Here is a 17,545-nt window from a genome sequence, read left to right as displayed (position 1 = left end):
GAGCATGACGCTGTTGCCAGCATCGTGCCCAGCCCCTTGATGCTCTGAGCAGGGTCCAGCCCAGTCACGAGGAGCTCTTGGCGCTTGCTGCGTGTTGGGACTGGGCCCAAGTGCGGTAGTAAACTGATCGATGGCCCTTTTGCTCATTAAAACACACATTCCCTGCTATTTGTGTTCTCATTTGCTCTGTGTAAAGTGCAGCTTAACAGCTTCTTCTCCCCCTTTCCTTCAGGCAGTCGATGGCTTTTGTAACAAAGAAGGAAATTAGTAGCAGGTGGCAGATCATTTTTAAGGAAGCAGAGACTAAACTGTTGCTGAACCTAGAATGCAAAGAGCTTTTTAGCTTTTTCTTTTTTCTTCCTCTCAATTCCCCATTAAATTTACAGTAACGCTTATTTTGAGAATTGCCAAGATGAGAACAGTTGTCCTTCCATCCCTGGCAGCAGGAAGTACCAGCTACTCCAGGGACAGGACCCCTCTGCAAAAACCTGGTCTCGCTTTTTCCAACCAGGCTTCTGTTTTGTCCTGCACCCCAAGGCATGAAGGTTTCTCTCCATGCTAAATGCAACCCCTCTCTAATGCTATTGTTGCTGCTCTTGTTATGCAGCAAGTAATAAAGCTTCCAGCTCAAAGCACCTTTGTGTGCCTGTCATATCTTACTGCTGCCTCTTTCATAAAAGATTCTCTTTGAGTCAGGATTTTCTCTTTCAGGACGGAGAAATAGGACCCTGCTTCTGACAGATTTTGTTTTACTACCCATGTGTGAATAATAAGTCTAAATAACGACAGCCATGCCCGTACATACAGCTTTCGAATATTCTCAATAGCTATGAAAGAGATTCTGTTAAATTAGGCTGTGTGTATGTTGTGCTTGGTGAGTTTTAGGACATAAGCTGCTTTAATCATTTTGATCTGGACAAGCAGAGTCCTTGTGTGTGGTTCAGCTCCCCAGCCATATGACTAGATGCATCTTCCCATGTGAATCCAAGCCAGGCTGTTCTTTCTTCCTATGTTTCCCAACTTCAAATTGTCAATTGTTGTTTCTGGGGGCAGTTTCTGCCACATTGCTGGTTTGTTGTATCAGCTCTTCTCTTTCGACTGATTTTTGACCCATGTTATGAAAAACATATAAAATAATCTGGATAGCTCTAGGTAAAATAAGGGTTGATTGCCTCTTTCTCTGAATGCAAGTTTCTCTCCTATGGCTGTGCAGCTAGATCAGATCTGATGACAATGTTTGGGCTGTGATGGTCCTTACTAGAATCACCTGAGTGATCCTATGCAAGCCCTTATCCTGCCACCCAGGAGCTGCCTTGTGGATTTAAGTGTCTGCACGGCCAGGACCTGGGGTCTTCCTTTACTAGTCTTTTGATGCAATCACCTATATGCATAAGTAGTCTGTGGCTATGGAATAATCCACTCAGCATCCCCAGGAAGGAGCAAGATCTGCTGCCTGGAGTGGGTGCAGTATTAGGCCCTTCCGCTGCTATTTCTTTCCTGTTGGCATTTGATATGTTTTCTCATGAGAGCGTGTGAATGTTTTCAGCCAACACTCTGCTTTATACTACAAAGGAAATGTAAAAAGACAGCAACAAATGCATTCCCTAAATATGTTCACAATCAGTCCTATTTCCCTGTAATTAGATTTGTAGGAAATGAAAAAGCAGCCATTAAACTGGGGGCTTTTCAGTAAGTCGTAAATCTGCACATGTGGAAGCCCATCTGCTTCGGCGCGGCACATCTGGGCTCCCCTGAGCCCTCCTCTGCCCACAGCTGCCCTCTCCTGTCACCACCGGGCACCGCGCACGGCTCTCCTGCCCCAGCCTTGGGTAGGGGCAAGGGTGGCCGCATGCACGTGCTGCCTTGTCTTGGGGACAGCGTCGTCACCAGGAAATTCAGCTACGTGACACGGGGCTGACAAGTGGTTGTCCATGGTCTTTGCACACTGCGGGTCCAGCCTCTGCATCACAGAGGTCAAAGCAACTGCTCCATCACGGAGCAACTCAACCCATTCTGTCCTCTCTTCCTATGGGCACATAGGGACAATTCTGCAAGAGGCAGCGAGAGGGAAAAATGCTGAGGGGATGGTCCCGGTGAGAAGCTATTGCTGTGTGTCACCAGGCTGTCTCTGTCAAATTGAGCTACCAAGCAGGGACAGCTCTCGTCACCTCCACGCTGGCGTGTGACAGCCTGTCTGATGGATGGTTTGAAGGAGTTCTTCTTGCAAAAGACCTTGTTCGTTCTGTCTCTTATTTTCTCCTGTGGAAACATCCCCACTGCTTTATTCAGCCTACAAAACCACACATGCTTGTGCCATTTGCAAAGGCAGAAGAAAAACTGGCTTGCGTGCCAGTCAGGGGCTTTTGATTGCATGATTGATTATCAGGCTCCAAATTGGATCCATGAGGGTTCAAGTCCAGCTTTATGCCCAGAATTCCAAAAATATATTCACAAAGGAGTGACATTTCCAGTTGTTTCCGTGACCCTCTGATGTTTCAGCCAGTAGAAGCGTTGCTTATACAAGAACATTCCTTCCTAATGCGTTCAACCTGCTGTTGTTGGGTTCAAGTGCTGTAGCTTAAAATACAAGAGAAATCAAGATTACAAATGTATTCAGAATTAATTTGGATGGACTTAAGTACTATTTTACTCTTTGCAGAGTCGGGGCTTTGGTTCCCAGACAAGATGGATAAATTGCTCTTAATATTTTTGCAGTATGAAATAGTCCTTTCGTAGATGCCCATCTCTCTCTCATGTTATCACCTTTGCTATCTTTTCTCAATCTCTGGTGCAAGGTCTGCATTAACGCTGATCTGCCGCTGCTTAATCTGAGCCCTCTGATCAGAGTAGCAGGCTTGAAGTAAGTAAATGTGTTCCAGCTGGGGCGAGGCTGACAGTGGTTTTGGAGTGTCTACACACGAGGGGTTCAACAACACTCCGAACGCTGAGAGCAGCAGAAGCAGGGGGAACTCGAGGGATTAGCGTTTCTTCACACTGAAAAAAAAAAACAGTCTAACTTGAGTTTCCCCATTAGTCATGTGCCAAAGGCAGAGCGGGGTTGTCCTGAATGCAACCTCGGCACGGCGACAGCGCCGGCTTGGCCAGAGGGCTCTTCCACTTGAGCAACGCATCGCAGGAGCGGTGGGTGAGATATCGCGAGCTTGCAAGTGTGATATCAGCAGGATCTTGGGCATTATTGATGAGCTGCGGGGGATGCTCTACGTTAATGTATTGGAGCTGACACTAATAATCTGGAAGTGCTGCGGGTGCTTTCGTTGGCGCTTTGGAGGGAGTTGCCACACTCCCAAGAGAGCCTGCAGGAGTCTTTGTACTGACTTGCCTGGACATCCGATAGGGCCTTTATTTTGAGACAGCTCCAAAGTCTGAAGGTTTTTATTAGTGTGAATTATCATTTTTTCTGTTTCAAAGTCTTCTCCCACTGTTATTGTAGGGCTGGAAACGGCATTGATGTGGAGCTAGACTGGCGGTAGCCTTTTAACCTCATGCATTCTAGTTTGAGGAATTCCCTGGTTGATCAAGACTGAAAGCAGTCAAAAGCTGTGCAGTTTCTCAACCCTTTCTTCACAACACACACGATTTTAAGTCAGATGAGAAACCTCCTATTTTCTGTCTCTGTTGGATCCCAAGTGGTATCTCACAAAGAAAATCACTTCATAACCTCTAGAATTGGTTTCCTTAATAAATCTTGGTGAAAATTATCATCTTAAGACTCTGAAGACTCAATTTCATCTTTGTTCCCCCAAATTAAAGATGCTGCAAGGCCCAGGCCTGCAATTTAGAAGACTTGGCTTCTGTTCCCTGCTCAGTATGTATTCCTTCCTCTGTAAGAGCGGGCAAAATACCTGAGCCAAGACTCCAAAGGCACCTATGTGCCTGATTTCTATCGGTCTGTGGATTCAATTCTATTATCATGAGTAGTATTTCACCCAGGACAGTGCAAGGACAGTATGTGAGGAATAGCAAGGTCCGAAGGCCATTTGAGGATCCAGAAGAGAGACTCTGCATCAGTCTGCCAGGCCCAGACAGTACTTGCTTTGCATGCTGAGATGGACTGGGAGGAGTTCTTCTCTTGGAGATGATCCCTGTTAGGAGCTAACCCAGCATTAACCATCTCATTAGACTATGAACTTCTAAGGTCATTTGCTAGCTTGACCTCACCCAACTCTTGCCCTCAGTGCAGGCATAACGAGACAGCAGCAGTGAAGCTGCACCAGCAAGGATCGCAGCCCTAATTTATGTTGGCAGGTTTCGCAGCCCATGCTGACCTACCTGCACCTTGCCAGGGCTGTGGGGTGGCTCCTTCCCCCAGGTGAGAGCTGGATCTAATGGGTCCCCACCATCACCTGGGGCATCAAAGCTTTGAACCAGGGGCATCTCCAAGCCCTGTAGTCCGTGAGCCATCTCAGACCCCTGGCTCATTTACTAAAATAACCCCAGTCCGAGCAAAAGGAGAGCCAAAGTGTCTGTGGCAGCTACCTGGAAGAGATGCCTGGGCTGAGGAATGGAAGCATCTGCCTTTTGTGTTCCATTGGTAAAAGAAGGGATAAAAATATCACCATATGTTTCTTTTTAAAAGGATAATTGATGACTTGCCCTTGACATTTGGAGCAAATATTTAATCAGAAAGAAGGAAATATTTTTTAGCTTTTCAAGATACTGTTCAAAGCCAGCATTTTTTTTTTCTCCTCCAAGAAAGAAGTCTGTGCACTGAGCACTGCAGTTTTCTAAACCTGGGGGCACTGGGAGCAGAAGAGGATTCCTGCAGGCTTGGCCTGGGTCCCGCTGGGTCGGCCCACACAGGTTAAGGTCAGGGATGTCCATAATGTGGATGCATCCATGGGGACCCCTGCTGGGAACATCATAGCCTGGCAAAGGCAGAGAGAGGAGGAGAAATGAGATTTTCTCCAGGTATCAAAACTCAGAACTTTGCCTTAGGTGTGTGCCTGGACTTGGGGCCAAGCAGGCGATGCAGTGAGGGCAGTTTATGGGAATTTTGGTGCACTTTTGAGTACCAGTCATTGAAAGGAGTCATGAGCCAGTACCCAGAAGAATGCAGGTGCTTCCCTCCTGCAGTTTGTGCCATGGGAATGCACTGCTTCCTAGCCTTAGTGCACCTCAATTTACAGAGCTAGGGAAATGCTGACCTCCCGCAGGGACCATGGGGAGGTAGACGTTCTTCAGAAGTGTTTGTCAGTCCCTCAGCCCTCCACCACTATGTTAGCTTGGATAAGCTAACATGTTCTTGCCCAGCAGGATGGGATGGTTTCTCTACTACAAGCTTGGTCCTTTCACTGTGGTGGTGTCCTTGAGAGTCCTGCACGGCTTCTTCTCTTTCATTTTCCTACCTGCGCTTGTCAGGATATTGTCCACATTAGTCTCTCTCATCTCTGAGTATAATCTAATCCCTGTTATGAAATTCTGTGCAGCAGCAGACACAGGTGCTACAGAAATGCGATTAGACCATTATGGACCTGCTGGTGAAGTTGTCACCTGGATGACATTGCTGCTTCTGTATCTGACCTTGTAGAGCAGCTACAAAGCTGAGGCAGTTACGGTACAGAGCAGGTAGCTCGGGACTCTGTACGTGATAGCACTGTGAGGACACATACAAAGCTTGGCTTATGACAGATCTGTGTCTGTTGTATAAAAGTGACTACTCCATTTTACAAACAGGCAAATGAAGAGCTTTACCTCAAACTGTTCGAGAATGTGCTCTGGGAGAGCCTTTCTTTGCAGTCCTGGACTAGCTACAACTGTGAGGTGTGTGTTTGTGGATGACCCAAAGCAACAGGATCCCAGAGAAGCTTTGAACCCTTTGGGTTGAATGACAGTAAAAGGAAAGCACCAACATCTTGAATGTATTTTAATGAACTGTAATTAGAAGACCATGATCAGGAGATCACAGAGAGTGGGTTAGATTAAAACCATTATTCTACATTTGTAAATTTGTAGGGGTAGTCTCTATGTCTTCCATTCCTAGAAATTTTGAAGCACTCTCCAGAGACCTGGTTGCTTATTCAGAGCATTTTTCCCTCTCTTTCAATCAAAGCTGCAAAAACCCTTTTCCCTCAAACAGCCCAATAATCTCTAAGGTCCATCTCCTGTCATGGTTTTGAGGCTTTTGCCCTTCTAAGAAGCTCTTTTCTTTTTTCTCCTCTCTCTGATGCTCTCTGCGTGTCTTCCATCCTGGAGGAATGCAGAAGTGGACAAGAGGAGGACTAACACAGCTTTTGTGCTTACTTCTCCCACAGAGTCATTAGTCGAGCCCAAGGACTGAAGCTGGTAGTAGAGACTCTCATGTCGTCCCTGAAGCCCATCGGGAACATCGTGGTCATCTGCTGTGCCTTTTTCATTATCTTTGGGATCCTGGGAGTTCAGGTGAGCCCCCCATGAGACTCCGCACCACCTCCCACCACTCCCTTCCCCCTGATCATCCCACAGTAGGGCTGGGCTTGAGGAATGAGGCACCACCAGAAAGTGGTGCTGTCCCTGTTCAGGGAAGCAAAAATCTCACTGCTGTTCCATGCGTGAGGTAGCATGGGGACATCTCCCTCCACCTTTCTTCTAGGTTTAAACCTGTGGGGAAATTGAAATTCTCAAAGCTGAAACCATTAGTTTGTAAAACATAGAGAAATCTGACCTGGAGATTCATTCAGAATCCTGACAGTTCTGCAAGAAAGCTTGTAGAGATAGAGATTTCTGAATCTGCTCAGCACCAGCACTGCTAGCAATATCCTCAATCCCAGGAGTGCAGGAACCCAGTGGGAAAAAAAGCAGCAGAGTTTCCAAAGCAATTGGTTTCTCGTTATCTGAAAAGGAGAGATTGTTTTGTATGAATTTTATGACACAAGACATTTCTTTCTGAGGCTTATCTGATCTGTCATAACCAGCTTTGGAAAGCCTCTCTGTTTTGCTTTGCTTTGGAAAGGTGTCTTATGCAATATCTTACAGTAATATACTGTTTAAATAATAAATACAGCAATGAAAATAAACAAAGAAAAAAAAAATCGTGCTATCCATAACTGTCTAAGTGGATAGATTGGCTTAGCAGCACAGCACAGCAATACCCATCCATTATACTAAACAGGTTCATAAAACTAACCATATTCCATAAAAGAGTACAAAACTAAGACAAGGGAAAATTTATGACAAACAACAGAATTTGCAATATGCTCTTCGTATTTCCTTCCTGCTAATTGTGATTGCTTTCCCTAGTGGCTTGCAGTCTTAAGTTGAATTGTCATGACTATTGATATGCTTAAGCAGTAGCTACAAGTACAACTGATCCTGTATTCAGGATGCAAAATCTCAGTTAATATTTATGTCTAATTAGGTACAAGATAAGGGCCATAACTACTGCTATAAAAAGAAAACGATGTCTCAAAATTACAGTGGGTTTTCCCTGTAAATATAAGCTGGAGATAAAACTGCGGTTCGTAGTTTTTATGTCATTAATATGCAGACTCCCAGGTTTCTAATGATGTATCCTTTAAGCAAGAGTTTTTATTGTAGAACATGGCCACACATTAATAGCCATTAATTAGACTTAAGCAAGAAATTAATCAGGAAACAACACTAACGAATGTCAGGTCCTTCAGAAGTGCTGAAACTCTGTAGCTCCAGTTGAAGAGCAGCCGGTGAGCTGCTTCCTTGCAAATTGAGCTTTGTATTTCCAAACCCATTTAATAGCTGTGTTACTGCTCCCATCTGACTGGCATTGCAGTCCAGCTCCTAGAGAAATTGTATTTATAGACAATATATTAAAATCAGTTGTTTACCTTCCTGCTTAATTAAAACTTTTGGGTCTGTGAAGACTATATCTCCCCAGCCTGCCTTACACATGCTTAGTGCTTCTCTATGGAAAGATCAGGGCGGGTGTTTCTTCTTACATCCAGAAGTTGATGATTGTGGAGCAGTGATTAACTTTGCATGCCTGGAGAACATCCTTCTGTTGCTGTTGATTCCTGAAGGAAACCCACGGAGTAATAACGTGGGTTTGCCGTGTTCACTTTTTTAATTTGAGGCGATATTTGTCTTGAACAACAGATCAAAAACCATCAGCATCTTTTCTCCATATACCCCGGTGGTGTTTAAGGAGCCTGAAGAACAGGTTGCCGTCTTCCCCAAGCAGGGCTAGCTAATGTCAATAGCTTCTGTCAGCAAATAAAACCCGATTTGTTAGGTGTCCCAGGGGCTCTGGGACCATCCGTTCTGCTAGCATCCATCAGGCTGTCTCGAGCAGTAATCATTCCCTGCCACGTGCTCTCCCGTGTGCGGGAAGTGCCAGCTCTGGAATTAAGTACATGGAGGCTGATCTTGCACGTCTAAGGAGTTAACTCCCCAGGCGCTACATCTCTCCTGGTTTACCCCAAAGGAAATAAGGTCAGGATAAGACACAGGCACCAGCCAGACCTGACTCCTTAAGGAGGAGGCGTGAGGAATGTTTCCACAGCCCCCCACACTGATTGCTCCTAATGATGTGTGGAGAGCAGCATTCAAGATGAGAGACTGAGCGCAACCGGCAGATTGATTGCCCTGCAACTAGACTGACAGCCCTGCAAACTGCAGCCTGGACTCGCCAAGCAGCCCAACAGCAGTAGCCAAGAGCTGCCTTCTCTCCCCAGAGTCCCCTTTGGACCTGTAAGAAAAAGAGCTTAGTTCCAGCACTGTGGCTCGTTAGTGCTGCCTTTGCTCTGGTAGCAGAGGGCCCCCATTACACTTAATTTGTCAGTGACTCTTGAAAGCAGCATCGTTAGCTGGGCTGAGAGTCACTGGAGTCATTCCACATGTCAGAAGAAGCCATTAAACGGTCTCAGCTATTAGCCTGGGCTAGACTTGAACTGGCCACCTAGAAGCAACGACCTGTAGGCCAGTCTCAGACCACTGAACCAGGCGATCTAATGCTCTAGGTGGGTGTCCTAAATGATGTGAAATCATGCACTTGCTCATTAGGTACATACTGTACAGGCTGCTCACACTTAATAACCCACACGGATGAGGCTGTTTCCCGTAACTTATCTGCTCTGCGTGGGCTGGGCGGAATATCCCATGAGGAATGTCCATTCTCTGCAGAGAAATCCTGGAGATTGCACTCTTACATTTCTGCTCTTCGTTGTGTGTGGTTTTTTCTTTTTCAGCTTTTCAAAGGGAAGTTTTTTATCTGCCAGGGGGAGGACACCAGAAACATCACAAATAAATCGGATTGTGCAGAAGCAAGCTACAAATGGGTCCGGCACAAGTATAATTTTGATAATCTCGGCCAGGTATTAATAGAATGGTAATCTGCTTCTTTGCTCCTTTACCTCCTTGACTTTAAACTTGTGTGTTGTTATCCCAAGGGATTTTCTTTCAGGGCACTACCAGCCGCAGTAAATATTCAGTTCACATACACAACACTGTCACTATAAATCCCCAATGTAGTGTTTCCAAGCTGGCATACACTGCTTTTTTTCAGAACAGAACAAGCACATGTGGCTTCGTGGAGTCCTTAATTGCTTCACCACTACATAACAAACCAAATATACCTTGCAGAAGGGCTTGTCTAATAGAACTGGACACCGTCAAACGTCTCTGCAAGGCAGCCTCGTTTTAGCAGCATGCAGGGACTAATTAGTAGGGAGCAGTAGAGACCTGGAGGGTGAAAATGAAGATGCCTTTGTGTTTGGCCTTATGGTTTCTGAATTAGCACTCATTGCTGAACCAAGCTTTGACATTGATAGGTTATTGCTGCCAGGGCAAACCTTGGGCATCAAAGTTCCCCATTATCAGAGAGGTAATGATAATCCCTTCAACAGGAAAGGGCAAAGAAGAGTAAAATATTACAGGTAAAAACTATGTGCAACTATGTGTAACTTTTGTCCATGTATTTCTAGGCCCTGATGTCTCTGTTTGTTCTGGCCTCCAAGGATGGATGGGTGGATATCATGTACGATGGCTTGGATGCTGTTGGAGTTGACCAGCAGGTATGTGCTCCAAAAAAACTGTAAGGTGTGAGTTAACAGAAGTGGCTCGCTTTAACTTCTGTCTTGCAAAATACTGTCACTCTCCACAACCAGACTGCTTAGGGAGTTGGGGTTGAGGCTGCTCATTAATCTAAGTCTGAGACATGACAGAGAGTCAAGTGAACGGTCTGAATTTGGACCTAGCCTTTGCACAGACACAGTTCTTCTGTAATAAAGGTGCCTTGAATTTGGGGAGTATTCAATCAAAATGTCCCAGAAGGCTCTCATTTGCTGGTAGAACAGAGCACTGTGGACGATTTGGGAATCTTCACTGGTCCTGCTTTAAAGACCGTGTATCTCACCACTCAATTTGTTTCCGTTCTTCGGAGATTCCGTTGACATTTGCCGTCCTTCACTTTGCAGCCGGTCATGAACTACAACCCATGGATGCTCCTTTACTTCATCTCTTTCCTGCTGATTGTCGCCTTCTTTGTCCTCAACATGTTTGTGGGGGTCGTGGTGGAGAATTTCCACAAGTGTCGGCAGCACCAAGAGGAGGAAGAAGCCAAGAGGCGGGAGGAGAAGAGACTTCGCCGGCTGGAGAAAAAGAGAAGGAGTAAGGAGAAACAGATGGCTGGTCGGTAGTCTTTCCACATCTTTCTGAGTCCTGCTTGACCTTCCACGCAATCCCCTTCTCCCTCTCCTCCCTGCCTAGTGTCCGGTGATCATTCTTCTCCCCAAAGCATGTCTAGCTATGAAATTTGCATGAAGGAAGTAGCGCCGTTTTAGGCTAAGCAAGGAGCTATGGAAGCCTTTTTAATGGCTGCATGATTTGCAACGACCTTTCCATTGGAGGTTATTTAAGTTAAAACCCCTTCAAAAATCAAACCTGGAGCTTCTTGGGTAGCAGAGCTCAATATTACACAAATAGTGACAACTGCAAAGATCAGCAGTGCCGGATGGCACCATAAATCATCTGAGTCATGAGCACTGTTGCTGATAACTGGATTCACTATTTGGTTTATTACAGCCTTGTAATGCCACAGTGATGTTACCTGTCCCATTTGTCAAGCAGGTTTATTTATTGGCACGGTAGCACCACTGCTATTCAAGTATGTAATAAAATAATGGAGCCATCTCATTCTAGTAATACTTAAAAACCCCTTAGAGATACCTATCAATGTATTTGCTTGAGAAATACAGATTAGGAAAAATAAAATATAGCGGAGAAGACTAACTAGTTAAACAAAATGTCATTGATGCAAATTGAACCAAGCTCCAAAACTCACCATACAAGCTTGCAGCCCTGCCTGGAGGAGGCTTTAAAGGTGAAAAAATGCTACACCTCCACTCTGTCAAGAAATCTCAGACCTGACTTTTGTTTTTTATTCCTTTTCTTTTTTTTAATTTGGTTGGAAAAGTAAGAAATAAGTCAGCCAGAGGTCTCAGGCCAAGGTACTTTTCTCTGTCTTGCATGCTTCTCTTCTGACTGACCTTCCTCCAGTGCCCCTTGTGTCCATCATCGCACTCTGTCCCTCCCCGTTCAGTCTGCCTCCCGTCTGCTCCGTTTCCCCTTTCACGTCTCTTCTCTATCTTTGACAGACTTCAGTCCTGTTTAAGAGGCTCTCTGATCAGGTGCTTGTTCTGAACACTGGCAACATTAAGTCTCTTTTTCTTTTTTTTTAATGGTCCAAAAGGTGTTAATTGTGCAACCACATAACACAAGTGTGTCTCAGCCTCTCTCGGAATAGCACTCAAGCTCCACTTCCCCTGGCTTATGTCTTTAATTTCCCTCAGCCTTGCAGGTTTTATTAGAAGGTATATTTGTACCGGCCTCTGGGTGTCAAACTTGGGCATATGCCCAGAGTCTGGCTTGCTCAATACGCAACGGAAAGACTTCCCTCAAGAGTCATGCAGGACACTTAAGACTTTGCTCAGTTAAGTAGGATGCAAATTGAATGAATTTCTTTATTTTTCACTTCAAGGCAATACCTGGAAAGCTCTTTCAGTCAGTCTAAGTTACCTAACTTGTTTTCAGGCAGGTGATTAAGAAAATGCTCTTAAACATTGGATAGAAAGATCCCTGTTCAAAGTTTCAGTTTTGGAAAGCAGACATTTCCTTAGAAGAAAAATAGACATTTAGTTATTATTAATGACCTCAGTTATAATGGTAGAGGAACGGGGTAAAGAAAAGACATGAGGCTGGGCAATTTCCCAGTGGGAAGAAGTCACAAGCCATCCTTGGAGATGTAGCTATTTATTCAGTTCTATGAAATGTCTAATTAAAGAGGCAATAAACAGCTATTTTATTGAGGATCAAATATTGCTGACTACTCAGTCTCTATAAAAACCTTCCAAGAGCAAAGCATGAAGCCCTCCAAAGCACTTCAGAACTGTTTTTCCCGATTTGTATTCAGTAAAATATTGGTTTTAATTGACCATGTCCAGTTCTGCCCTGGGAGATGGCAGATGTTGTTGCTTGGCTTCATTTTCTGTGGTGGTAACTAGCATCTGAGAGCCATGATGAGGATTTTGATCTTGCCAGCAACTGCACGGGGGCTCCCTGCCAGCCACTGGTGTAGCTTAATGCCTCCCTCCCTTCACTGGTACAGCCTAATACCCAAGCCAACCTGGTCAAGTCCGTTTTTGCATGAAGGTCTAACCAGTTTTGTGGTCATTTTTGTTCATAGACTCTTCACACACATTTGCCCCATGGGACATCCAATAAAAGAGAAGAACAGGTGAGGGCCCAGTGCAGTGAGGTCTAGGACCTGTCACTGTAAGGTGTGCTGGCCCAGCAGGATGCTCTGCCCTACCTCAGGCACAAAGTCCATCCTTGAGAAACCAGCATCTCCTCCTCCATTATCGTCAAGCCAGGGCGTTCTCCAGGATCCTTTGGGCCCACTTGCATGTGGGAAAAGCACAGGAGCCCTTCGTTGAACACCAGAACTTCCCACCATACCTGAGCCCACCTGGCAGGAGATGCGAGGAGAGGAGGCTGCAAGGAGATACTGGTGGCAGAGGCAGTGCAGAGATGAGGAGAGAGCTCAAGACGTAGCCACCGCTGAAGGGGAAGGGAAGTCTTGCTGTGTGTCCTGCCGGGTGATTAACGCCGTTTCGTTCTTTTAGATCTAATGCTGGATGATGTATTAATGGAGAGCTCAGCCAGTGCAGTGCAAGGTACTGGGAAGTCGTCACGTCTCGTCCCCCGTGAATGGCGGTGCTGTGTAACTAACGGCTGGCCACGCTGCTCTCGGGCGTCCCACTAAACCGTGTGTGTGGTGCAAAGCTCGTTCGCTTCCCTCCCGGCACACGCATCCCGTTTTGAACCGCAGGGCTGCAGGCCTGCGGCAGGGCCGACACTTCCAGATCCTTAATTTCCACCTTGATCATAAGTTGTTTCCTTTTTTTTCAGTCATTTTTTTTTTCTGGTTTTCGTTAAAATGCTGTCAGACCTTTGTGCCTTTTTTTTTTGTCTTTTTGTTTTTTATTTTTTAATTGTTTGGAGAATAATGACTGGCCTGTGAGATGGGTCCTGTAGCGCTCGCTCTGGCATTTGAACCACCAGCTATAGGAGTGTGGATTGCTGCAGGAGCAGCCCTGGGAGGCAGGCGGTCTCGCTGCGGGAGATATTTCCCCAGCCCTTGCTCATTGCTCCATGAATGCTGCACTCTGGGGAAGCACAGGCTTCTCCATCAGCGTAAAGCTCACTACAGTGCAGAGCTTCTGTGCTTCAATGGAGATACCAACCCACTCTGACCCTCAGTGTGGACAGGTTTTATCCTTAGTGCTTCCAAAGTGGTAAATTTCTCACATTGATTCAAACCAAGTTGGAATTTTTCAGGCTTCAACTGCATATTCTACCAAAATTGCACAGCAAAGATAGTGATGAGGCCAATATTTTCCCTGATTCCCCCAGCTCTCTACTCCTTTCCCTAGCCTCACCTTCCCACAGAATCATTTCTCCTGTATCATCCATGATGTGTCAATCAGAGGGAATAAAGATGCCCCTTCACTCGCTTTCCAAGACGTGGGGAGCCTGGACCAGCTGTGCCAATAACTGCCATGGGTCTAGTCCTTGTCTCCCCTCTCCCTTTGCCTGGTGATGCTCAGGGCTGCAGATCTGTCCCTTGCTCTTTTTTTTTAATATTTTCAGAAGAAGCTTTGATCTGGCAAGCGTTTTGTTTAATTCATAGCTTACATTGAATATTAGCCTGAATAATTAAAGAGGTGCCGCCGTAGGAACAAACATCGCTGTAATTTTCAACAACAACAACAAAAAGCTGCTAGGAAAACGTGCCATTAAAACTCTCACCTGTGATGGGAGCTCCTGCTCCCGGAGATGGGAAGCAAGGCTCCATCCATCTGCCAGGCATCAAAGGCAGTTTGAGTGAATACAGGTTTGCAAGAGCAGGGCTAGTCTTCCTCTGCAGAGGATAACGCAGGGAGACAGATTCCTGGTTTGTGCTTTTCAGGCCTGTTGGAAGTTGTCACAACATGCTTTAATAAATCCCGACCCTCCTTCCCATTGCCGTTCCTGTCTGTCCGCTTTCTTGGCCTTTCTTCTCGCTGTTTTTGGTAGACCTGTCCTCTGCTGGGGCACAGGGGCTGTGTTCTTGCTGCATCTGGGGGTTGTTCTATCCTCTTTGATTCAGTTCTGAGTCCTCTTCTGTTCAATTAAACCAAGCCTGGTTGATTTTGTTGTATTTTGAATGCGTCCAACTCATTCCAGTCCCCGCCGTTGTCCAACGCGGGCTCAGAAGGACCCTCGTGGTTCCTCGGTTGTCAGGTCCGTGCTTTGTGTTCCCTTTTTTTGCCTTCGCTTTGGATGCCGTGAACATGCCCTGCTGCTCACCGGGCCCCCGAGTGAGAGAACAGGGAGGTTCCTGGCTCCATCGGGCTCCCTGTGATGTTAGGAACTCGATCCCGGATGGTCCAGACGAACCTCCTGTAGCTCGGGGAGGGAGCTGAAGTGGCCAACCCCAAACTCGCCCCCGTCTCTGCGCTTACAAAGGGCTTCTTTTCTCTCTATGTGAAGATAAGGTGGGGTATTGTGTGCCTGTGCTCTAGCCTGGTGCTTAGTGAGATACTATAATTTTATTTTTTGCTATAATTTTATTTTTTCCTTTTTTTTTTTTTTTAATTTCGATCCATGTTCTATCACAACTGGAAGCTTCTCAGTGGAAATAATTTATCATTTTCCATTTTGCCTTTTTTTTTCTTTTTAATAAACCCATTCAGTACAATAAAAGCCGAGTAAAATGCCGTGTTTAAATATAAAAGTTCCTTCCGTGCAAACTACTTTTTTAACCTAATAATATTCTTGGTACCGTTTGTAAATCCAGCTGCGTCACGGGCCCATTGCTCACCAGGTCGCTGCTGTCCTCAGGCTCCGCTCTGAGCTGCTAAGCAGTTAATTCCCTTATTATAGGAGAAGGGAAAAGAGCGGGGAGGCCGTAATGGAATTGTCCAACTCTTGCAAATTCCAATTTCCCGTGCCCGCACGGCTCCGGCTGCGGAGTGACGCGGGGGAAAGTGGTAATTTCTCTGCTGACAGAGCTATATTCGGCGCCGGCCGGGCTCCTTGAGTGACAGACCCATTTTGGAGCGAGAACGGCGCTCGATGGGAAGAGGCACCTTCTCCTTCAGGCTCCGCACAGACACCGCGGAGACCTCCGGGTCCTGGCTGTGCCCTGGCCGTTGGCGATGCCAACATCTGCGCGAGTGTCTCTGTTGGCTGGAAACGTGGAGAAACCACCCTGTGTCCAGCAGAAGTCGGTGCAAAGGTGTCCAGAGCAGGCTGAGAAACGCCAAGCGTTTGTTCCGATCGGCAGCGATGGTGGTTTCCTCTCCAGACTGGCACGCGATGAGCGCAACCGGGCAGGAAGACGGGCGAAGGGGACACGGAGCCTCGGGCTACCTGCAGGGCAGCCCATGGGCACCGTCGCCAGCTCCCCTGCTCTGGCAAGGGAGTCCTTTGTGGCCGCAGCGGGATGCTGGAGAGAGGAGAAGGGAGAAGTCCGCTCAGGAAACGGCCGGAGTGGCGAGCCCTTTGGCATGAAGCCAGAGTTAGTTCTGGAGCAGCAGCAACCTCCGACCACCCCTTTCCAGGACCAACGGCGACTCTGCAGCTGATTCCGGGCAAGCTGCAAATCCTCACCCACCTGGGGCCCAGGATCAATCAGCCTGTGCTAATTTTCTCTAGTGTAAATCCTGTAAATCAGTGGAATCTCTCCCTCCCACTCTTGGCCTCCAGCGCCAGTGAAGCAGCTTGATTTACATCCCGCTTACCAGCCTGATGTTTCGTCAAGGGCTTTTGCTGTATTTCCCATCTTCTCGCATCCTCATTCTGCCAGTCCTCCTTTCTTTCATTTCTTTGCTTTCCGACTCTTTTCTTTAACGCCCCGTGTGCTGGGAAGCCAGTTTAACCTTGCCAGTGATAACCAAGACTAACCCGGAGCTCTTGTTGTTCTTGCCACAGTGTATTGTAACAGTACAGTAATGTGGTGTTGTGTTAGTTGTGAAGTTCACCACCTGGAGCTTAACAGATGTCTGTATTTCCCAAGATGTTGGTATTGTTGAGATCTTTATTGCAATAACTCCGAGTGCTGCTGTGTGATAGGGGGCAGGGACTTTACCCTTGCGTGGTTATATATGAGTAATATCCAACTTAATACGCAGGACATGTGGGTCGTCTTAATGATTTGTATTTATATAATGGCCAGAAAAGCAGTTTGTGTGCTCAGAAAGTTCCCTGCCTACCTAGATACAGTAGCTAATGGTTCGTGGTGCTTGGACAGCATGCTATTTTTGTTTGTAGCTCGTTGCAAGGTAATATCTGTATTGCACTAACCCGCATGGCCGGCATGCAGGGAATGAAGCAGCGAGTGGTGCCATGATTCATAAACAGGGTTGACAAATCCCTTCTCCATAAAGTTAATGGGGAAGGACGACACGTTCGCGGGCGCTAATTTACTGAGGTTGCAAGTGTGTCTGCGACAGCAGCGCCCAGCTCCAGGCCAGGCTTCGGCAAGCCGCGGGTGCGGGCGGAAAGCTGGAAGCAGCCTCGCCGTTTGGGAGCAGGGGGATGCAAAAAGGGAAAGAGCCTTTGCAGATAGACGAGCAATTAGCAGCCCTGCTTATGAAGTCGTGCACTAACTAATCCAGGTGCAGAACCTCTGCACAGGAGACTTTTTACAACCTCTTGCTAAATCCTCTCTATGTTCTAACCACGTCAGTGCTATTCTGTAGGATTTGGAATTACCTGTCAATCAAAGCTGAGAAGAAATTTGAATTCCAGTGTAATTATTCATAAGTAAATCCACTGCAAGAAAAGGCAGAAACATTGACATTTTTCTTTTGGAATGTGAATTATACATAAACGTAGAAGAACCAAGTGATCCAATTATGATGGTGTTTCTTTCTGAGATGATAAGTTGGTTCATAAAAATAGGTCCTATTCCTAACTTAATTGTATTCAAACATTTTAGTTAATTTGCTACTCATAATTTAGCATAATGCGATCGAGATATCTTGACTTTATGGAGATTTATGCAGACTCTGAGATATCCGACAAAGTCTTA

At 46.2% G+C, this 17,545-nt stretch overlaps 1 protein-coding gene across 1 annotated transcript in view; it reads left to right on the top strand.

Moving 5' to 3' along the window:
- The window catches only part of CACNA1G (calcium voltage-gated channel subunit alpha1 G), a 91,988-nt gene that overhangs the window by 50,602 nt on the left and 23,841 nt on the right, over nucleotides 1-17,545 (top strand). Inside the window, exons 22-26 of the mRNA XM_026046744.1 lie at nucleotides 6,273-6,399; nucleotides 9,159-9,284; nucleotides 9,894-9,983; nucleotides 10,386-10,599; nucleotides 13,092-13,142. Of these exons, the coding sequence (XP_025902529.1) occupies nucleotides 6,273-6,399; nucleotides 9,159-9,284; nucleotides 9,894-9,983; nucleotides 10,386-10,599; nucleotides 13,092-13,142 (608 nt within the window). The remainder of the gene's footprint in view (nucleotides 1-6,272; nucleotides 6,400-9,158; nucleotides 9,285-9,893; nucleotides 9,984-10,385; nucleotides 10,600-13,091; nucleotides 13,143-17,545) is intronic.

Source organism: Nothoprocta perdicaria, unplaced genomic scaffold, assembly GCF_003342845.1.
Source record: "Nothoprocta perdicaria isolate Ctin4 unplaced genomic scaffold, notPer1 scaffold_46, whole genome shotgun sequence".
In the NCBI taxonomy this organism is placed as follows: domain Eukaryota; kingdom Metazoa; phylum Chordata; class Aves; order Tinamiformes; family Tinamidae; genus Nothoprocta; species Nothoprocta perdicaria.
Note: the sequence above shows the minus strand (reverse complement) of the source record. Positions and strands in the feature narration are given on the sequence as shown.